The sequence below is a fragment of the Poecile atricapillus genome, chromosome W (genome assembly GCF_030490865.1).
Source record: "Poecile atricapillus isolate bPoeAtr1 chromosome W, bPoeAtr1.hap1, whole genome shotgun sequence".
Classification (NCBI taxonomy): Eukaryota; Metazoa; Chordata; class Aves; order Passeriformes; family Paridae; genus Poecile; species Poecile atricapillus.
In genome coordinates, this window is record NC_081288.1 from 88,052,630 (window position 1) to 88,076,332 (window position 23,703).

At 43.5% G+C, this 23,703-nt stretch overlaps 1 protein-coding gene across 1 annotated transcript in view; it reads left to right on the forward strand.

The window, feature by feature from the left end:
* The first annotated feature begins 11,128 nt into the window (after window positions 1-11,128).
* The window catches only part of LOC131591649 (homer protein homolog 1-like), a 380,529-nt gene continuing 367,954 nt past the window's right edge, over window positions 11,129-23,703 (forward strand). The window contains exon 1 of the mRNA XM_058862585.1: window positions 11,129-11,267. Coding sequence (XP_058718568.1) covers window positions 11,263-11,267 — 5 coding nt within the window. The 5' untranslated portion in view covers window positions 11,129-11,262. The remainder of the gene's footprint in view (window positions 11,268-23,703) is intronic.

Here is a 23,703-nt window from a genome sequence, read left to right on the forward strand (position 1 = left end):
GGTCAACACAGAAATTTGAGCTCTAGCGTTAACTATAGAAGTAATAGGTGCACGTTTATGACTCACTATTGCTGTAATCAGTATGTCTCCAGTTTGGTTATTTCTAGTGAGCATTTTAAATACGACCAACCTCTGCCTCTCAGCTTGTTAGCATTCAGGAACACACATAATCACGAATGATTATATGAAGGTGCTTTATTGAAGAGCTCTGGGTGTCAGGGGTACACATACCCAAATCTGACCCCATTTGGTTTTGAGTTGAACATGTTTTATATTCTATCGTTATACAACTTACATATTAATTATTAAACTTACATTGTTCTATTGTATGCATTGTTTTTACCCAAGCATGGATTTCTCGTGACCCCCCTTAGCCCCCCAACATTGTTCCTCATGTTCTTTAAACAATAATTATATCTAATCACATCTAACAATTGTATCATTTATCATATACTGATTACACGGGTGCAGTTTGACCTGATCTTTAGGAAGCCTAACATTTCCCAGGGTCTACTTTTCCCAGGCTTGCCAAAGCTAACTTTCTTTCTAAGTCCCCGAATTTTCTAAGATTTTATAACCTTTTACTATCATTCCCCCCTTTGAAAGTATTTTCACTTCACTGTAAGTGCAAATGTTTTCACTTGATACAGTCCTTTGTTTCTGAGTTTATACTGGGTGTTCTTTGAATCCTTGATTGATGTAAACGTTGTCCTGGATGTTGTCATGAACTGGAGAACCAGAAGATGGTGGGGGTGGATCTCGTGTCAGTGCCTTTATTATTTTCTGGTTCCAAGACGTTTTCTTCTGTATTTCTTCTTTTAAGATGCTGTAAACTAACCAAATTGCTAAAAATACAATTAGTAAGATTATCACACTCTCAATGATAGATTTAATCCATGAACTCACATTCCACCCTAACCCTTTGAAGATTTTGCCTAACCAATTTGTAGTCAAATCCTTTTGCTTTTCCTGTGCTTCATGCTCTTTTTGTTGCAACTGATTGATGTTATATTCTACATGATCAGTTGCATTTGGGATGTGGATGCAACAATGATCAATCTGTCCCTTTAAAAACCCAAACACTCCATGCTCTTTCAGGAGTAGCAAATCTAAGGCTGTCATAGGGTGACTTTACCTTTAAGATAGCTTTGGGAGCTAAGGAAGTTGAAGCTGCTGGTGGCTGATGGGAGTCTTTCTTCTTGACCAAGTATCGGTCATTTCTAAGAATTGACAGTAGTTTTAACCATTGAAAAGTGAGATCAACTTGTGAACACCAACTTAAGATGTAAAGCCAGGGCTCTCTTGTTCTCTTTGGTTTCCAGCTTCTGATGAGGTAACAGGCTCTGTCTCGGCCTCTTCCCCCCCCCCTCCAGGCCGGACAAGGCCGCAGAGGGGGGGGGAGAGAAACGGAGCCGGCCGGCCTGGCTTGGTTTGTAGTTTCTGCCGCTGAACTGAAACCTGACACTATGAACACCTGCAGCTCTCCAAGACTTTAATTCTTTTACTACCTGGATGAGACTTACAAATTACTCCTTTTTCCCAGAGAGACAGAGAGAGAGAGACAATCAACATGAGGAAGACATCATAAAACCATCAAAGACAGTGAAGAAAATAATTAAGTTTTAGATGGGGAAGAGAGAATAAGGAGATGCTTTATAAGCTGAAATATTTTTCTGTTAAATCTGTGGAGATAGACAATAGTGTTCTGAAAAAACTCCTTTAATTCATGACAGAGTATATTGGGAGGAATGGAGTGTTCAAAGTGTTGGAGTCTGGAATACAGAGTGTGTGCCCTTGTTTCTGATACTTAGTTATAACATCTAGAAAAACACTGAATTTCATATAATATGAAATTCATGAGCATGTTTTCATGGTGATACATGAAAACAAATGTTAAAGTTAGATGATAAAAGCTAAAAGTGTGTGTAGATTAGAAAGTTTTTTTAAATCACCGGGTGAAAAAGTTAGTTTGAGAATAGGAGACAAGATGGAGGATTTAGGGTGTTGTCCCTTATCCCTTCTTCTTTCTTCTTCATGTTCTTCTCCTAGAAGTTTTTGGGTAATAGTAAGTGATTGGATAGAAAATGCCGCAGTGTATCACAGAGGTGATGGGTCATTGGGTCAATAAGAAAAATAATATATGTGTCTATTGTTAATTGGGTAAAAATAGGTATAAAGATAAAAGAACTGCGTATTTCGGGGCCATTTTGTGCATCAGACAGGAAGTGTGCCACAAGGCCTTGTTTGTACCATCAGAAGAAAGAAATGTACCAAATTGCAAAGATTAACTTTATGTAGCCAGCCTGGAGAGACCTGTTAAGTTTTGTGATCACCTGTTAATGAACACGAGAAACAAGATTCTAACGAGCTCGGGAGTTTTCTTCTAATCAGAAGAACTGAGATAAGCAGGGCTCCCCACGAGGGAAGATCCCAAAAGAATTCAGTCCAAAGGAGGCTGAGAAATCCAAGAATAAAAAGAAAAATACAGAAGAGATGCAGCAGAAAAAGAGAAACAGAAAAAAGACTTTTTAGAGAAAAGTTACACAAAGTGCGGATTTTGAGCAAACAGTGCAGTAGTTGTGATACAGTGAGGTGCTGGAACAGAAGGGGAAAAGTAATAGTTGAAGATTTGGGGCCGCTTGAGGCAAAGAGAAAACTTCTGTTTCCAGGGTGGCTCGCACAGACAGATGAAGAGAGCTTTTGCCTTTGATTAACTCATCCTTAAAAATGACATCCCTAGACTCATTGACCCATACACACCTCAGAGTGATGTGAAATGGGAGGAGAAAATCTGATGGCAGATTTCTGGGCAGCTGGCACCAGAGAAATAGAAAACGATAACAGAAATAGTTTTCTTGTGAGAAACTCCATAGATTAGCAGAAGAAGACTTCTGTTTCTCTACAGAGACTGATGAAAAGACTCTAGCAGGAATTGGGACTGTTTTAAACACCAAACTTCCAAAGTTTTTTGTCTCTGTGTTATGTGAACAAGGGAATGGTTGGGTAGTGGGAGAAAAAGGGGTTTTCTGGAAGTTTTATTTTAATTTTCCTATTCTTGTAGTTTTGTTAATAAACTTTCTTTATTCCTTTTAAGTTTTAAGCCTGTTTTGCTCTTGTTCTAATCCATATCTCACAGCAAGAAATAAGTAAGTTTTGTAGTGATTTTTTTAGTTATTGTGTTACTATGGGGTTAAATTAGTTTCTGAAAATGTTTCTTAAAATCTTGTAGAGGTAGGCCTCAAGAATGCTTGGTATTAGGGATGGTCTAGCAAGCTGATATTTTTACGGTAGAGGGAGTTGGTACTTGGGGTCTCCAAGATACCCACCCAGAGATAAGATTCGTACATGTTCGTACCAGGATGAGCTAACTCTCATGAAGCAATATCGATAAAGTTAATGAAGATTTATTAATGAAACAATATTGATAAGGTTGTTATAGTGATTACTGCTACATCTGAAATTGTATAAATACGTGCACTTTGGACAGAGATGAGGGAGCTAGATTTGGGTTGCTGATACCCCTAGTTCCCACGCGCTTCAATAAAGCACCTGCATATAATCAGTCCGTGATTATGTGTGTTCCTGAACGCTAACAACTGCTTTAAAACCACGACACCCTGCCTGTCCCCGCATCATATTAAAATTAGCTCCACGCACCCTTCTGGCTGCACACTGCTTGTTGCTGGTCAGTTTGGTGGTTGTCTGGGGGTCTTTGGGATGAAAGCAGCAATTTTTTCCTTAGTTTAACTTTTCACCTCGTCTCCTTGCGCATGCTCCTTTTAATCTTTTGACCACCTTTCAAACTTTGGTACCATTCCTTTTGGCTTAGGGGTCCAAAGAATCCCCTTATCCTGTGATGCCTTTGTCCTTACATCTTGTTTGTATATCCTAGCTCTTTATCTTATCTTGTAGTCTCGTTCCTTTTTGCTCTTGTGGGAGCAGTATAGTTTTTGTCTGCTCCCCCCTCTTTTAGTCAAAGCATTTCTTTATGCTTGATTCCTAATTCTTAATTTCTCTGTTTCAGTACAGCTGCTATGAAGACTAAAAAAAGTCATGTAAGCTTCTCATAGACAACGCTTGATCAGAGTTCTGGTTTGTTGAGATGAAAAATGAGGGATGGGACCACTATGGTATTTAAGATAATTTATTGCTCAAATAAGCTAGATAAGATATCGGTCTCAAAGGCATGAGATTAGGAAAGAAGCAACAAGTCAGCCATAGCTCAAGGTAGTCATGGGTTTCTTCCTCACATTGCAATATATAACATTTTGGTCCAATAGACAGTTAACACCAAAATTGTTTCTACCTATTAATCTATCACCTTTGCCTAATTTTGCCACACTGCATCTTTCAGTCAGTAAACTGATAGATCATGTCAAGAAAATTAATCCACAAACACCAGAGGTTTATGTCCAAAAATGAGACAGAGGAGTCCTTTTACTTTATTTGAATAAAGGGAGAGGCCATGGGGCATTCCCGTGGGGTTACTCAAATTTTTGGAGGGCACAGCCTCCTTTTTATCCTAATTCCTGGCTGTATGTCCCTTCTCTCTTTCCCCATAGGCTGAGGTGAAACGAAGAAATTAAGAATTAAAAAAAAAATGCTTAACTCAAAGGGGTGTCTGACAAAAACCAGACCCTGACACCCTAATCCACAAGAACAGGAAAAAGAGTCAGACTGCAAGATGAGATAAGGAGCTGGAATACACAAACAAGATGCAAAGACAAAGGCACCACAAGATAAAGGAGATTCCTCGAACCCTAAGCCGGAAGAAACTGATTTAAAGTCCCAAAAAAAAAAAAATAAATAAAAGCGACCAAAGGACTGAAAGGGGCAAGGGGCTAATTGTAATATGAAGTGAAGACAGGCGGGGTTAGGAAATTAATATGTATTAGGCGTATCGTGTAAACCTGGTCTGTAAAGGATAAAAAGGGAAAACCCAATCAAAAAGGTGTGCATGCTTTTTGGAGGAGATATCCCCATGCACCTCAGCTCTGAATAAATTCATACCTGCTCTTATAACTACTCTGCGAGTTATAGGGTTCCTTTTATTCCGCACTTCAGAGGTACTTGAGAGGTACAGACTTCCTGGAATGCCTGATACCTGAGATCTCCCCCAATGCATAACCCCCTCTTAATTCTTAACTCTTGTAGAATTCATGGTGTTTCCTCAGTGTTCCTTTCATCCTTCATTGGAATCCATCCCATTGTTTCTGTTATCTTTCACTGACAGTTTCATCTTATCAGCAGACCCACAGCTTGTTTGTAAAGACAAACCTGTCATTCCTCTCAATCACTTACACAGGCTTCTGTATATCAAACCCTTCAGTGTCAGTAGGAGTTTCCATTTTTCTCTTTCCCACCCTGGTTGGTCAGAGGAACCCGTGGACAGCAACACAGGAGACGTGGCAAGTGGCCAATGTGTTTTTGTTTAAATTTACAAGTATGCTAACAAGTATAATTTTAGCCAGAGTATTTTTAGCACAGTATAAAGCCTTGCATAGTTGTACAGTATATAAGGCCTTGTATGCTGGTAATAAACTCCATTATCTTTGGAACAAGCAAAAGGGTCTGTGTCTTCATTGCTACAGACGTTCTCTGCCTGAGGGTCCACTTGTGTCCACTCCCGGGACTTTTTCTGCCATTCCTCCAGCCCATGCTCCTGCTGCCTGTGGGTTCTCATTCTCCCACAGCTGCTGAGCTTTCTGCAAAGTCATTTACTTCTCCAGTGACCCAAACAAATCACTTCTTATATCAGGCCAGGCTTTGATGACAAATTGTACTTTACACCGTATACCAAAGCCAGTCCCTGTCTTGCTGCAGTGTCCAGATGCACCTCCCCCAACACACCCGTCCAAGCCTCTGAGTCGCTTTCCCAGAAAGAAAAACTCTGTAAAGCACCAGGTCCTGGCTCAGCTCAGCCAGTGATCACCACAGTGATGGGCAGGCAGATGGGGCATCCCGCAGCCTCATGGGGGCTGAGAGCCCACTGCCGCACCTGCCCAGAGGTGGTGGTGTCAGGAAGTACCCAGTGCTGAGGCCCCAGCTGTCCCACAACCTCGGCTTCCTATAGCACCTCCCCCACAGGTCCCCAGCCCGTGTCATGGGTCCCTCATTTCCACACCTGGCCTCGGCACTCCCCACCATCAAGAAACCCCTTAAGTCCTGAGTAGTAAGGGGGAAAACCCAAATCCTCCACCCTGGCTCCATAATGGCCTGGAGAGGGGTGGGGGCTGTAGGAACAATATCTCCCTCTTCTCCCTATCCTGGAAGCCGGGGATACAAATGACCTGTAGCCTGCTCTGTATTAGGTTGCAGATTTTGAAGATAAGGTGGAGGAAGATATTGGAGAACATTCCAATACTCACTGCTTCTCTTTTCTTTCCATATCACATAGATTCCTGCTGCTACTTGCCTTAACTATATTCCTCCACACTCCAACCAATCCTTTCCCAAATGAACACCATCGGTACCCTGTTGACCTGGGGTGAGTTTATGATGTTTGTATCCCCAATCGTCTGTTCTGTTTATGCTATATAGTAAGTTCTGCACCTTTAAGACTGGTTCCGAGAGCGAAGGGAGGGAAAGAAGATGCGCACAGTTTGTTTTCAGAAATGGCACTCACTCCCCCACATGCTTCTCCGGACTGTGTTGTCTGCAGCATGGACAGACAGCAGGACAGAGCTCTCCTTTGCTTTTATTTAGTTTTTAGCTAGCTGAGGCAGAGATGTTCCCCGGACTGTTTTTTTTTCCTTTTTTCTTGGATCTGTTCAAACCTGCACTGGACTAAAAACCCAGAAAAAACCCAGGAGCTCATGCCTGTGGCCCACTGGGGCCTGGGCCTCAGCACTTTCCAGCACCAGAGGGACTGAGAAGAACCTGAGCAAGCCAAGCTACACCCAATGAAAAGGACTTTTCTGGATTTGCCATCTCTTCAAACAGTGAGAGGTTTTACTGTTTAATATTATCCAATTTCTGTTAAATAAACAGTTTTTTCCACTTTTCTCCAAGGAAATCTTTTCCCAAACCAGTTGGGGGAGGGGCCGCTTGAATTTCCTTTCTGGAGGGACCCCATTCAGAGGGTTTCTGCCAAATTTGCCCTAAACCAGGACACCTGTTCACGACACTGCTTCTGGACTTTCCCTCATTGCCCCCTCTGGGCATGGATTGCCAAGACAAGACCCCTTCTTGACTTTCCCTTACTGCCCCCTCTGGGCATCCATGTCCTTGATTACATCTGGGACAATGTGAAAACCATCACAACATTCTCCCAATGAACTCTTTGGAGATATTTTTTGGATCACCATCCCTATAGTTAAAACCCTTTCTCCACTTTGCTTTACTGTCCCCTCTGGCTGTCCTCTCATGTGTTTGAAAAATCAGGTTGTGATTCGTGTCAATCAAATAGCACCCACCTATGTATGTGTGTCTTCAGGCAATGCAGACAGAGACCATGGGATTATTATAAGGAAGAGTTTTAAGAATCAGCTGAAGTAAGGCATGGAATAAGGTTTAACAAGGTAACTATATAACAGTAAACTTTTAGTTAACAGTGTGTTTTAACAACAAATGTGTAATTACCTGCAAGTAATTAATATAAGCTTTAAACTACTTTGTAGTATAAGTTTCAAACTATCCTTTTTACAAGCTATAAATTGGTTTTTTAGAGTATAGAAGAATTTGTAATCATTTTAAAAGGGGAAGTAAGACTAAGATGAGCTGAGAGGCTCTTACAAAGGTATTTTGAAACATGCTGATTTTAAGTTTTGTAATAACCAAGGAAGAGGGCCTATGAAGACATTTTTTAGACATGTTAGCTGTAAGTTGTGAAATGACTGAAAGAGGGCTTGCAAAATGTATGCTGACTAACAGAATATATATGCTTGCTTAGACAAACTGTATAACCAAAATAATGCTAGTGGAAAAAATATATTTTAAAAGAAGAATGGGAGACTGGAGAGGCATCAGAAGACCATCTCGGACCACCTCCCCAACAGATCTTCAAAAACCACAACTGCTGATTATGAAGAAAATCAAGTAGAAAATAACTGAAAATTTGAGGATGTGAAGTGCCTAGAATGGTATAAGAAGACTACCATTTGAATCCTGAATTTGTGCATTGCTTAGGGCGGAGACCCTTGCGCACCCAGCACTGTAAAATTTGCTCACCTTTTATCGAACAAATTAATAAATTTGCTATATTGCTTGATGTATTGGCAAGTCTAGCACAGGCCTCTAGCTTTGCTCGCTGTGTGCCGTTCCCAGATGGTGGAAGGCACCAGAACAATTTCCACTCATATGGAAAATCATGCTATGAAAAGCTAATGTCTGTAAAGGAGATAGAGGAGTCCCGAACATTAATTCAAAAAGGAATGATAGGAAAAGATCTGTAGTAATGTTTTTACAAACAATTTGATGGGTGAAGGTATGGGTGTTAATGTCTTTGAAATGGGTCTTAGTGTCTCTACCAACTGAAAGCTGCACAAGCTTGCTACAGAGTACAGACAGTTTGACTCTTGAACTTTAGGGTAATAGACAAATGGGACTGTACAAAGTCTGTTGCAGAACCCAGATAGCGTGAGCTTCTGAACTTTGGGGGGAAATTAGATGTTCAAGGGGGGAATATGTGGTAGGCAGTTTGGGAAGGCTGTACCTTCCTAGTACCTCAGCCAATGGGGAAAGGAAGAGGGCAACATGCGACCATCAGTTTAGGATAAGAGGTGGCCCACAGGGTATGCCCCAGTGGACACTCTCTCCCTTTATTCGAACAAAGTTGCAGGACTCCTCTGTCTCCTTTATGAATACTGGCTTTTCATAGTGTGATTTTTCAGCACAGTATATACCCCCTTGTGTAACATACAATACATAACCAATAAAATTAGCTTTAATTCCACACTGTGTGTGGAAGTTAATATTCATAACCCTATTAAGTCTTTGTTCTTCTTCTCGAAGTTCAGGAGTTTAGCACGACCTTGACTGAGCAACAGTCCGTTTCAATTAGTAATATGTCTGAAATTGATTTCTCCTGTTACTTCCTTATCTACAAGTCTCTGGCCCTATCTACAAGCAGATCTACACAATATCTTTGTAAAGATAGATTCATCTTATTTCTTTCAGGACTGAGACAAAAATAGTAGGATCTGTCAAGCTCATGGTGCTGGCTGTTTCTTTTCAATACTACTAGCATGGATATTCTGGAATCTACACTTTTTTTTTTTTTTTTTTTAAATTTTAGAATGCCTGATGTGTTTCTTTCTTGTTTAGTCAGTAATGCTGTTGGGTTTGAAGTGTTTGCAAAGCAGGGGTGTCGGGAAAATTAATCCACAAACACCAGAGGTTTATGTCCAAAAAGGGGACAGAGGAGTCCTTTTACTTTATTCGAATAAAGGAAGAGGCCATGGGGCATTCCCCTGGGGTCTCTCAAATTTTTGCAGGGCGCAGCCTCCTTTTTATCCTAATTCCCGGCCGTATGTCCCTTCTCCCTTTCCCCGTAGGCTGAGGTACTTGAGAGGTACAGGCTTCCCGGAACGCCTGATTCCTGCGATACCTCCCCCCCCGCCTCCTCCAATGCATAATACCTTCTTAATTCTTAACTCTTGTGGAATTCATGGTGCTTCTTCAGTGCCTCTTTCATCCTTCAATGGAATCCATCCCATTGTTTCTGTTATCTCTCAGTGATGGTTTCATCTTATCAGCAGACCCATCGCTTGTTTGTAAATACAAACCCGTCATCCCCCTCAGGGGGATGCACGCATGTGTTTCTGACAGGGAGCCAGTTGCCTTTGGAATTGGGCATCCTGCCATTCCCACACTCATGGCAGAGGGCCAGAAAGTTGTCGCAGCCGCCTTCCGAGGTGGGCTCTGCTCCATCTTCATATGTGGCTTTTGGGCGCAGGAACTCACTCCCGATTCCTTCTGCTGACCCGCAGGGCTCACCGCTGCTTCCACGGCACCCGGGCGGGCGCGGGGTGCGGCATGGAGCGCGCACGGCTTTGCCATGAAGACTGCCCGCAAGGGGCAGAGGAGGGAGGAGGCGCCCGTGAGGTGGCACAGAGGGAGCCGCGCCGGGGCGGGCCCCGAACCCTGCCCCCGGCCGCCATTCCACATTACGGAAGCGCTTCCGGTGGTGTGGACCACTCTGACATCATCCCCCGCACCCCGGTAACGTCAGCACCGGGAGCGGTGTGTGACGTCAGTGAGAGGGGAATGTGGTGATATATGCTAGTTAAAGCTCCCCGGGTGGACGATGGAGACAGAGTGAGCAGGTGCTGTCGTGAGCTGGCTGCTTGTGGCGGCGGATTGTAGGGCCCTGCCCTTTTCTTTCGGGGGAGCGGGACGGAGGCGTGGGCTACAGGCGTGGCGACGGCCCCTGCCCATCACGAGCGTACAGGCAGGCGGAGGCGTGAGGCGGCGGATGCAAGCGGTCTGAAGCAGAGGTAGCTGCTCAAGAGTGCTGGCGCAGCCGGCCACCACCTGACACGGAGCTCGCTGGCTCCTTCATTTCGTCCCACCGGTGTAGGTGACCCCGCGGCCCCCCCGCAGAAGAGCGCGGGCTGGGCGGCCCCTCACTCTGGCAGTGAGCGTCCCACCGCGGCCCAGGACGATGCAGAAGGCGTGACGGTGACGAGCTGGCCCGTCGCCCCGGGAAGACGGAGAGGGGCTCCCCATCTCTGCAGCCGAGGGTGGGCGTATCGGGGGAGCACGGCGCCCTGGTGCCCGCGGGGGACACGCGGCCTCCACTCCCCGCCACACGGCGAGAGCCCGATGACAGCGCCGGTGCCGCGGGTCTCTTTGTCTCTTCGTGAGAATTAGTGCCCACCACGCTGCTGGCGGGGATGCTAGGGGGAGCGGCGGCGTGGAGCCCTGCGCTCACTGCTTGCCCCATCCCGCTCCGCCTCTGAGTCGCACGGAGCCTTCGGCGGCCACTCACCTCCCGGCGAGAAGCGTCGCAGCCGCTGTCAGCCCCTCGAGGAGAAGGCGAGCGTCTACCTTTCCGTCCGCAGGAGGGGACTGTCTGCTCCCGGATCTGCCGCTGTCGCGCCCCCAAGGGTCGCAGCCGCTGCCTGCGGGAGCCTGGGGAGGCCGACAGCCATGGGAGCCCGGCCCGAGGGGGGTGCTCCCTAGCGCGCGGGCGGCTCCCTCAGCCCGGCAGCTGTGAGCCTGCCTAAAGGACTGCAGCCGCCACGGGGCGACGGAGCTGCTGTTGCGGTGAGGAGCGCGCCGGGGACGTTGCACCGCCAGTGCTCGGCACTGCGGGCCGCCATGGGGTAAGAATGTCGCGGGGACACCGGGGCGGTGCCGAAGTGGGGGTGGAAGCTGATGCCCGCGAGAGCTGTTGCTGTTCAAGCGGAGCTTGCTGAATGTACATGGAGGCGAGTGGCTTTACTGGCTGGGTGCATAAGGAGCAGGAATCCTGCTGTGATCTGTGACCTGATGAAAGAAAAACGGGGCGCACCGTGATCTGCAGAGGTTTGCCTCTGCCATAGCCACATTGGGTCGCTGGAAGGGCCGCCTTGGCTTCCGGGTCCCCACCATGAGGACCTTCTCCCTGTCTTTTTTTAAGGGTGGTCAGTCCTGAAAACAACTGCTTTAAGCTCAGTGTGATAAGGTGAAACTTAAGAGCAGAGAAGGATCGTTTTAACTCTATTGGAGTCTTCAGAGGATGTAAAACAAGGTGTGAATTTCCCAATAACATGAAGAAGGCTCTAGAGAAATCTGCTTTACAGCAGGTCTTCCAAGTGAATTGAGATATCCACTTGAGGGTTTAAGGAAATTAGAAAGAATAAAATCTTTAATATTAATCTGATCACATCTAATTTAGTAGCTATAAAAGTAATAAATATATATACCTGTAAAAGCTTTCCACGGTTGTATTCATAGTAATTTGTATAGTGAAATGTAAAAATAAACCTTGTGCTTGCCTGATAACCTCTTAATAGAATGGAAACTCATCCATGTTCAAAAGAAATAGAAACACAGTATGATTTGGCTAACTGCAAGGTGGAGGCAGACTTCTAATGCATTAACAAGATGCTGTTTTTCTAAGACTATGACATAATTCAGAGTATAAAAGTTTAACTCATGTACTTTGCACTTTGGTCATTCAGGAATTCGAATGTGAAATCGATATTGCAATGTGGAAGTTAAAAACGTCTGTTTCCTCAAGCTGTTAAGGACATTTGGAATTTTCCAATTTATTAATTTCCTTGCCTGTAGAGTGATAACAGCTGAGTCCTTGGCTCTATCCTAGTCACTGGGGCTCACTGTACAAGATGTAGGAAGGAATGACTTCTTAGGATAGCTTTTATTTTCCTGTTGTTTTCCCTTACATTTGGAAAAAAAAAATCCCAAACAGAATAAACCCAAGCTTGCAGCTGTCTGCATAGTCAAGAAAGTGATAATGTGTTTAAAAAACCTGCCAAAAGGCTAAACGATGTTATAGAGGTTTTTGGATATATTCTTTAAACTGCTAAGCAGACACAGAATTATGTAGCTTTTTAAAATTCAAATAATGGAAAACATGTAATCTATTTAAAATCAGTATTGTGTTTGTAGATATGTCAGTTAAGTGTTTTGTATTACAAATACAGAAAACTGTTGAAGAGCAGCAAATTTTTACTTTCTACAGAATTAAATTGGACACACATGAAACAAAAACCTGATTTACAAAAAAAAAAAAAAATAAATCCTTGATTTCTCCATTTCATAAACTCCAATATTGTTGGTGTCATAGCATGGTAGCTTCTTAATGAAGAGTCCCTGTAGAGGGAGTGGAAATAATTCTAAATACTGAAGGACTATAAAAATATTTGAGGAAAGGATGTAAAGTTGGTGTCATGACTCTTAAATAGTATTTTGGCATGTTAAGGTCAAAAAGACAAAACCTGCAAATATTTTGAAGACTCTTTAGACAATATACACAGGGATATTGCAATATAACATTCCTTTGCAGACTGTCTTAACAAGGAGGTCAAAACCAGGAATGTAGGTATGTCCTGTTTTAGGGCAAATTTGGGAAACAACCTCCAAATGGGGTCCCTCCAGAAAGGAAATTCAAGCGGCCCCTCCCCCAACTGGTTTGGGAAAAGATTTCCTTGGAGAAAAGTGGAAAAAACTGTTTATTTAACAGAAATTGAATAATATTAAACAATAAAACCTCTCGCTGTTTGAAGAGATGGTAAATCCAGAAAAGTCCTTTTCATTGGGTGTAGCTTGGCTTGCTCAGGTTCTTCTCAGTCCCTCTGGCGCTGGAAAGTGCTGAGGCCCAGGGCCCAGTGGGCCACAGGTGTGAACTCCCAGGGTTTGGCTGTTTTTTCAGTCCAGAGCAGGTTTGAACAGCTCCAAGAAAAAAGGAAAAAAAAAAAAACAGTCCAGGGAACTTCTCTGACTCAGCTAGCTAAAACTAAATAAAAGCAAAGGAGAGCTCTGTCCTGCTGTCTGTCCATGCTGCAGACAACATAGTCCAGGAGCAGGATTCGGGGGAGTGAGTGCCGTTTCTGAAAACAGAGTGCTTCTTCTTCTCCCTCCCCACCCCTTCACTCTCAGAACCAGTCTTAAAGGTGCAGAACTTAATATATAGCATAAGCAGAACAGACGTTTGGGGATACAAACATCACAAAGTCACCCCATGACAGTTACTGATAAGCTCTCTGTTCTCTGAGACTGAGTGAACGAATCCAAGCCAGAGCCAGCGCCAGCTCTGTGAATCTGTGGTTAAGTATCAGATATTTTCTAATGTTCAGAACAGAGATCTTATTTCAGTAATTATTTTGTATTAGTATTTAAATGCAATTGCCCATAGATTTCAGACTATTTCTAGACCAAGATGAACAATTTGAATTATAAAAATAGTCTTCTGATGCTCTACTAAGGTCTTAAAATTAAGTGCTCTAGAAGCAAGTTGCAAAATTATTGTGAATCCATGTACCTGGCCACATGAGGGTCATTGTACTATATTCATTATTTAATGGGTACTACTATCCTACATAAGCTTGTACACTGAGCCTGTAGTACCTGCTTGGTAGAGAGTTTACCCATTGCAATAATCAGAACACAGAAAACTTGGGTAGAGGAAATGGCCTACCAAACCAGCAGTGGTTTAGTCTTATTTGTATAGTGAAGAATTCACTGTTCTACCAGTGTACTTCAGCCTGCTCAACTCATTAAATACCATCAGGTAAGCCAAGTAATTATGCACTGCTTATGCTGTGAATACCAAGCCATGTGTGACTGGTCTCTGAGGCTATGCTGCTATTAAATTTGTTTTCAGAATCTTGAGAATGGTCTATAGTGTTCATCAGTTTAGAAGACACTCTTCTCAGTGCTTTCTCTCATATATCTGTGGGTGTCCCTCTTATCACAGAAGAAAGTAAACAAATCAAGCCCTGGGGATTATACAGGCCAGGCAATCTAGCATAGGATGTCTACTCTTGATTGTCTACCTGCCAGTCTCTCTCCCTCTGTCCTAGCTCCTCATCCCTATTGCATAAAGGCAAGTTGTTATCAATAGCCATTGTGAGTGATATACCCCTTTTTTTTTTGTGCAGACCACACTGAATATAGCATTCTTCAATAGGAAAACATTGATTTTTGTGTAATTAAGATGTTCTCAGTATGTTCTGTCATAGTTCATAATGTGTCTCATTTGTATTGCCAATTTTGAGAAACACAAAATTTGTCAATATCGCACAGTTGATTATCTTTGAGCAGAGGTTTGATTATATTAAAATTCCTTAAGAAATAGTTTTTAAGTAAACATATTTAGTGTTGGTCTTTGTTGCATTTACACAGAGCTGCAGTAGTAGTATTAATGTAATCTACTCCATTCTGCAAAGTAACGGAACTGTGTTTGAATACGGTATTGAGTTTCTGGAATAGCATCAGAAGTATGCTTCTGGCAACACTGCATTCTGACACATTTTTTTCTGGTGGCAAATAGTGGTGAATGCCAGTCATAATTTAAAAAAAATTCTAGAGACAGTGTTTAAACATGCAATAGATCATGCTGGGTTGCCAGGTACAAGTATATATTGACATTTTCAGTATCTTGTAAGGATTTTTTTTCCAGCTACATATATGAAGTTAGCTATTTTAATCAGTCAGTGTCACTGGTTGTGACTAATAGCTTTTACCTGAATAAAGAGGGAAGCACTTGAAATACATAGCTCTTCTCAGGTTCTTCTTCTTCCATATACTTGCAAATGATTCACAGGCACTGTTTTGTCCGTCTTTGTGGTTGCATTCTTTGTTAACATCTTGATCATTAATTTTTCACTGAGCTTGCCACCGAAAAGTGGAGACAACAGAAGATGGGGGCTGCTTTTTCCTTTTGTCTGTACTGGAGCACAAACATTTGACTATGCAGTGAGCTGCATCAGTATTGTAACCTAGCTGACTGCATGGCTGTACAAATACAGAGTTGGCACAAGGGAAGGGAAGTGTCATTACAGGTGGGATAGATCTACCTTTTACTACAACAGTGCCTGTTTACCTTTGTGAGGTACCCCCCCCCCCACCCTCCGCGCCTAGGGAGGTAAAGATTTACTTTCAGATAAGCATTGTTAAAGTGAGAGGCATGGCTGTAAAGCCCAGCTAATGTGAATTCTGAACTTCTGCCTTGGGGGCTGGGCCTTGTGAGCCCAGACCCTCGTGGGGTGTCAGCCCAGGGAGTTCTGATTGGGTTTGAGCCCCTGGGCTTTCTCCCTTGCTGTGTTCCTAGTGGTCCCTGACCTTGAACTCCGCCCTGGTTCTGTCCCTCAAAACCCATCACCCTGCCTCTGTTCGAGGCTCTCTGTCTCTGGATCTGAGTTTGTTCCCGTGCTGAATAAATGGTTTCATGAGCAGAAGCCCATCTCGTTGGTGTCCCATGCTGGTTCCTGGGAACTGTAGCTTCTCTGGATGTGATCCTGCAGCTGCGGAACGCAACTACCTTTGCAGAAAGTGTTTTAAAAATAAGTAATCCAGTCTCATAGCTATCCTTGTCCAAGTTTGCTGCTCAGTTTTGAAGCTGAAGTCTGGAAAGTTCCTTTTGAGACTGTTAACTAAGTTCAGTCTCAGCTTGTTGAGAAATGGCATTTTTCCCCTTTTCATGGTGTCTCTCATAGTATACACCATAATAGATAATATTGCAAGAGTTTAGACTTTGGGTTTTTAAAATGCTTTTACATGACTTATTCTCTAAACAATATGCTATAGTCTTGAATCCATAGTTAATCTCAAAGCTATTCTTTTAACAGGATGTGTAATGAGATCTTCTGTGAGTTTTGAAAACTGAAGAATGATATTTAAATGGTCAACACTTTACAGTGAAGTGTTGATGAAATAAATCTTTGTCACATGTTCTTGCAATACCTACTTTTTGTGCCTGTTCATTTCCAGTAGTCTGCTAGCCTTGGCTTGTCTGTACAAAAACCTAAAAGAATGAAGTGTGTGATATTGGAGAAACCAGTGTTTTCTCCAACATAACTTACTGTGGAGTGTGCTGCCATTTCAGGACTTCATAGAGTATGAAGTGTTTTTCATGACAACAAAAATAAGCATATGGAATAATGTATGCTATGTGGCTCTGTTGTCAAATAATTGCCTACAGTAACTGGGGCCCTAAGCAGCTACTTGGCTAATTAACTTTGAAATTGGGAGACCTGTGTTTTTGCACTAGCTGTATTTTTCATGGATTTGTGTGTGACTAAAAGAGTTAACTGGAAATTACACAGGGTCGATTTATGTCAGTATTTGTTCTTGTTATTATACAAAACATAAAATGTTTCCCTGCTTTAGGAAGCCTACTACCCAGACATCCAGAGCTCTCTGTTTCTAGACATATAAAGGAATTGGGTTCCCACCAGGAAACGATTGGTTGTGCTCAGGAAAAGGTGGTGGATGTCTTGCTAGTTTGAGGCCTTGTTCTGCAGCATGTCTGATTATGCACAATATTAAAACACACAGGATCTTTGTGAAGTTTTCTGGAAAAAGACACAGGTACTCAAGCACATGGTTAAGTAATGATCCATTTTGATGAGATTTCTGTGAAAGGTGTGTGCTAAACTCTAGATTCCCTAGTTACCTCACAACCGAATGCAAATGCTATCCATGTCTCTTACAACAAATCTTAATGGGCCATCCAAGATCTGAGATAATTTTTATGGATAATTAGGTATTTACTGACCTTAAATGTGAGATACAGCTTTTTGTGCACATTAATTATGAATTTTTAAAATCAGGTTGGAAAAAAAGCTAGAATATGTCTATTATTGAAGTGGACTGAAGGGCATTTTAGGGACCTTTTCTATAACATTTGTGACTAACTTATCATTGGTAGGATTTGAGAATTAATATAATTCTGGAGCTAAGTTCTTAGACAAAAGAAAATAATCTGCTACTTCCTCAATTTTTCTTACAAAGCACTGTATTTAGTTAACATGAAAATAAATTTAGAGTCCTCTGCTCCTCAGTAACATCCTTAAATACTGTATTTAAAGAATACTGCTGCTCTTGAGTGCTCACGGTGATCATCAAATCACTTGCACTAAATCAGCTATTGCAGATAGGACCCATATTTAGATATTTTAAAGATTGCCTTCTGTTTCAGCTTCTTGCTTGTGTTGTTACTCTTGTCACAAACCCATGCCTAAACCACAGAGTAAATTTATTTCTGTTACCTCAATAACCAGGGGATTCACAGAATTCACAGAATGAGTAGGTTAGAAGAGACCAAGATCATTGAGTCCAACCCATGCACTAACACCTCAACTAGATCATGGCACCGAGTGCCATATCCAGTCTTTTTTAAACACATCCAGGGATGGTGACTCCACCACCTCCCCAGGCAGACCATTCCAGTACTTTCACTCTTTCTGTAAAAAAGGTTTTCCTAATATCCAACCTATATTTCCCTTGGTGCAGCTTGAGACTGTGTCCTCTCCTATAGATGTACAAATCACACGTGGTAAGAGACTTCTCCAGGGTCGAGCTGTTCAGGTATAAGCAATTTATTATTTGGGTAGAGGGAGGAAGAGACCCGTATCTGCCGCCAGCCACGGCGTACACGTGGTCAGGGAGGGAGAGAGAGAGTGGAGAGGAGAGAGAGAGTAGAAGAAGGGAGTAAGAGTTAAGAGAGGTGATGGTAAGAGAGGGTAAAAGTAAGAGAGCTTAAGAACTAGGGGAGAGAAGCTAAGAGCAAGGGAAGAGAGCTTAAGAGGGGAGAGGGGATAAGGGAGTAAGAGTTAAGGGTTAAGAGAGGGGAATAAGAATTAAGAGGTAAGAGAGTAAGAGCTAAGAGTAAGAGGGGAGAGGGGATAAGGGTTAAGAGAGAGAGGGGAGAAGGGGATGAGAGTTAAGAGAGATGCAGAAGTTGAGAGCAAGAGAGCGAAGTTCTTGTTACAATACATCCTTTTCTAGAGTGAATATTCTAATTCCAAGTAACCAACCACTACGTGACACATATTCTAAAGGATTTACATATAGCCTATAAGAACTACTACATTACCATACAGTGTTACATTTTAAACTCTAAAAGCTTTACAAATTCTTCTCTTGCTACTTGACCTTTGGATTCTCTATCAGCAGGACATTGTTTCATCAACAGGGATTCTCCTTTAGCTGGCTAGGCTATTGTTCTTTGGTTATATAGTAACTAGTACTCAGCATCCTATGACTCAAGGCTAACTTTCATTTCTATTTCAATTCTAGGTTTCATGTTTTCAGAATCTTTTGCTAAACAATCATATTCATAAGGTTTCCCTGTTTCATCCTCCCCAACACTCTCCTTCTGTCAGCTGCTGCCTGGAGAAAGAGACCAACCCCACCTGCCTACAACCACCTTTCAGGAAGTTGTAGAGAGTGATATGGTCACCCGAGTCTCATTTTCTCCAGGCTAAACAACCCCAGCTCCCTCAGTTGCTCCTTATAGGGGTTGTGTTCCAAGCCCCTCACCAGCTTCGTTGCCCTCCTCTGGACCCACTCAAGCGTCTCAATATCCTTCCTAAACTGAGGGGCCCAGAACCGGACACAGCACTCAAGGTGCAGCTTCACCAGTGCCGAGTATAGGGGGAGAATGACTTCCCTGCTCCTGCTGGCTGCACTATTCCTGATACAGGCCAGGATGCCATTGACCTTCTTGTGTGGCCAAGATGGGGGGAAGGGGTGCAGCTGGCTGCATTCTCTTATCTTGGGAGCTTTTTCTTGGGAGATGCAGAGATGCCATGCACAAGATTTTAGCTGGGGGGTGAGGGGCTGGGCTCAGCTCCACGTTTTCTCTCGCTCTCGGGACTGGAGGGGAACGGTCTGGTTGCCGTTGCTGTGGGGAGCATTTGCTGCCACTGCAGAGTTCTGTCTTTTACTGCTTCTCCTGGTGTGAGTGAGGCTTTGCTCATAAAAGTGACTGTTGAACTGGGACTTTATAAGCACTCGATCTCACTGGAAAGGACCCTCACCATCTACTCGGGTGCCTCGAGGGAAAACCCAGAACCTTGAGCCTTGAGCCTCTCTGGAGGGAGTGTCTCCAAGCTGTTTGTGGGACCCCAGCTGCTGCTTCCCAGCCTTGCTGTTTTCTGTTTTTTTGATGTTTTTTATTTTATCAGCTACATTCAGCAATTGGTGTAAGCATGGGTGGAACAAAGTAAGTTTCCCAAGATAACAGGGCCCTCCATGTGGACTAGCAGGAATTCCATTCCATGCTCTATCCCCAAAGATTAGGAATATGGAACTAGGTAATCGCTTTGGTAATTGTCCTGTGAGATTGCACTGTGAGTAAAAAGCTTTACTCTCAGTGGCAGTAATGAGATCAACTATAGGGTTGACTGTAGCCCAGCGCTGTGTTACTTTGTCAGGATGACTTTTTGTCAGGGGATCAAACATTATCCATCCACCTGAGGTATTGGTGGAACCTAGCAAATCTAATTCTTCTGGGGGCTCCATGGTAACATTAAGAGCTTCGATAATTTTTGCTTGCCAGCAGGCTTCAAGCTGTCTAGATGTGAAGCCAATGGTGTGATTGCACTCTTGCAACATTGCCAATCGATTCAGTCGAGTCTCATTACTAATTAAACCTTTAAATACTTGAGGATCCCATTCAGGGACTCCTACGAGACAGGTGTGAAAAGGATCTCCAGGTGTGGCTAGGCTCAGACACATTGATTTTTTGACTGGTCAGGTGTGCTAAAGTGACCCATATGTTCTGTCGCTTTTGGATATCAGTCAGCAGACAGTTGGTTGGGACTACACACAGCACAATTGCCCTAAGCAGTTTGTCCCATGCAAATGACATCATATTTGCAAACTCACAGCTAAAACTTTAACGTTAAATGAACTTTTGTCCTGGTTTAGGGCAAATTTGGGAGAAAACCTCCAATGGGGCTCCCCCCGGGAAGCAAACCCACGTGGCCCTTTTCTCCCACCCCCCAACCGGTTCGGGAAGAGATTTCTCTGAGAGAAGTGGAAAAAACCTGTTTATTTCACAGGCACAGCACTACCCAGCACAAAAATGAACGATATCAAATTACAAAACCTCTCGCCGTTCAGAAGAGATGACAAACTTCAGAGGGTCTCTTTCCTGTGGGTGTTCGCTCTGTTATCAGTCCCTTTGGCGCTGGAAAATGCCGCTGCCCAGGCTGGGCTCCCGGTAGTCCACGGGTGCAAGCTCCCGGTGCTCCCCCGAGTCCCCAGTCCAGAGCAGGTTCGATTCGTTTCAGAAAAAGGGAAAGAAAACAGTCCAGGAAGACCTCTCTGCTCCAGCTAGCTTGAAAGCAAAGGCTATCTGTCTCTTGTTGTCTGTCTGTGCTGTAGTCAAAACTCCTGATGCGGGGAGGGAGCAAGTACAGTCTCTGATAACAGACTCAGTGCTTCTTTTTCCACTCACTTTTAGTCTCAGATGAAATTTTAAGAATACAAAACCTGTGTCTGGGTTAGGTGGACGAATGGGGATACAATTTAACATCATAATCAACCCAGGACAACAGGCTTTCACTAAAATCTCATGCTTTTACTCTATTAAAATGTTTTACTACAATTCCCCCTTTCTCTTTTTGCACAAGGCAGGCTTTAGACGCGATTCCTTTTATACTTTTACAGATACAAGGTAACATACACCTTAAAATAACTATCTCCATTAATACTATAAGTAAAATTCATCTCCCTTTCAGCACCAGAGACTTCAACCATCCAGTAATTTCCCAGTTGGCTAACCAACTTCCAATGGGGTCACTATCTTCTTTCAGGGCATGTAACCCATTCTGTAGCTGTTTTAGTTGTTTGTCGATGGAAACCGAATGGTCAGTAAGGTTCAAACAGCACATACCTTCAAACTCCTCACAACCATGTCCTTGTGCCAAGACCAAGAAGTCAATTGCAGCTCGATTTTGCAATACTGTGTGATGTACACTACTTACATCAGCTGAAAGTTCACTTAACATTGTTGATTTTCAGTTCAGTTCTTTCCTGGTCCAACAGGCGAGCCTTTTTAGAGTTGACATGCCTTTAGCAGCAGCTGCTCCTGGAGTAAAAAAGAGGCTCGCCATATTATACCACGACTCTAAAAGTCTGGGTCTCTAACATCATCACATTGCAATTCATCCAGGCTTTGCTTTGACCGTTTGATGTTTTTTATTTTACCAGCTTGTCCTGGTTTAGAGAAAATTTGGGAGTAAACCTCCAATGGGTCCCTCTTCTGCCCCGGGAAGCAAACCCATGTGGCCCCTTCCTCCCACCCCCCAAACAGCTCAGGAAGAGATTTCTCTGAGATAAGTGGAAAAAACCTGTTTATTTAACAGGAAAGCACTACCCAGCACAAGAATGAACAATATCAAATTACAAAACCTCTCGCTGCACTGAAGAGATGACAAATTCAGAGGGTCTTTCTCCTGTGAATGTTCTCTCTGTTATCAATCCCTCTGGTGCTGGAAAATGCTGCTGCCCAGGCTAGGCTCCTGGTAGTCCATGGGTGCAAGCTCCCGGAGCTCCCCCGAGTCCCCAGTCCAGAGCAGGTTCGATCCGTTCCAACGAAAAGGGAAAGAAAAAAGTCCAGGAAGACCTCTCTGCTCCAGCTAGCTTGAAAGCAAAGGCTATCTGTCTCTTGTTGTCTGTCTGTGCTGTAGTGAAAACCCAGTGCCGGGATGCGTGGGGAGCAAGTAGAGTCTCTGATAACAGACTCAGTGCTTCTTCTCCACTCACTTTTACTCGTAGATGAAGTTTTAAGGATACAAAACCTATTTCTGGGTTAGGCGGACGAATGGGGATACAATTTAACATCACAGTCACCCCAGGACACTTAATTGGGACATAAATGGAAAATATATCTAAATATAGAAGACAAGAATAAAGTTTAGGTGTGACTGAAGAAGTGATTGTAGAGACTCAGAAGAATGATAAGAATTAGTGTGAATGTTGTGTTAAACAAAAGGGCTATAAAAGTCACCTTTGCATAACCTTTGTGTTTGTGCAAGGCATTGGAATCAGGAAAACAGCTACTCAACCTCCTATAGCTTGGTGATTTAGGAGATGAGTTGATGCTGAGGGTACAGTGGCATCTGTATGGAAGACTAGCATGTGCATTGATTCCCCTGGCCTACGGTCCTCTGCCTTTAGCTTTCACTGAAACAGTGCTCTCATTAGTCTGTTCTGTATTTGTCTAAGTTCTAGAAGACAGGTGTCTGCTAGGGAGAGCAGGAGCCTCCCTTGGGATGAAAGAATGTAGACCCCCTCCCTCCTAATTATTATAATTTTGAAATCAAGGGGCTTTCAGGCAGAGATCTGGGGATAGGAATAACAGTTCTTTACTAGTATAACCAGGCAAACAAACAACAATAACTACAGCATTAACAAGAAAACAGAACCAGGGGCCCCGGAAGGGGACAGCCTTCTCAGCTGAGACGGGATGGAGGAGAGGCTTTGTTTTCACAAAACCCCTCGGGTGGGCAGTCCCGGTGCTCCTGCGGGGCTCAGAGGAACAGTCGGCTCGAACAGCAGGGATGAGCTGAGATCCTGGGCTGGTGGATGAGGTGGATCAGCAGCTCCGCGGCGGTGCCTGGCACTGCCACACGTCCCAGCAGGACAGGGGGTGTGAGGCCACCAACAAAGAGGGAAGGAGAAGCAACAGCAGCTCCGTCTGGGTGATGACGAAATTCCCTTCTCTCCACCGCAGCAGCTCCACGACCCAGAGACGAATGTGTTTCCCCGAAGCCGAAGAAAGCCAGCCAAAAACTGTCCACACCCTCCTTTCCTGCCCCCTTCCCCCCCTGGGCCCGGCCACTCTTTGTCCTTTCTCGAGCACCCACTAAATACCCACAGTTAGGTTGTCTCCGCAGCTAATGGGTAAAAATTCCACGGGCAGGCCAGAACAACAAACAAACAAACAAAAAAAAAAAAAAAAAAAAAAAGACACCTAACCCTCAACAGTATTGCATCTAATATCCAACACAGGAGAACATCACATCTGATATATGGGCTTCAAGGAGCCTTAACTGTTAGCTGAATAATACGATTCTGATGCTGAAATCAATTGGTCATGGCTGCACTCGCTTCCAAGCATGTTTCTGAGAGTTAACATGTACCCCTTTGTAATGAGGCCAGATTGAAACCCTTTGACTATGAGTACCCAAATCCTATTGTTATAAATGCAAAGGCAAATTTGGGATAAAATCAAAGAGAAATTTATTCATAAACAACATAGAAAAAAACAGAGAGAAAAACCACAATAAAAATGGTCAGCGC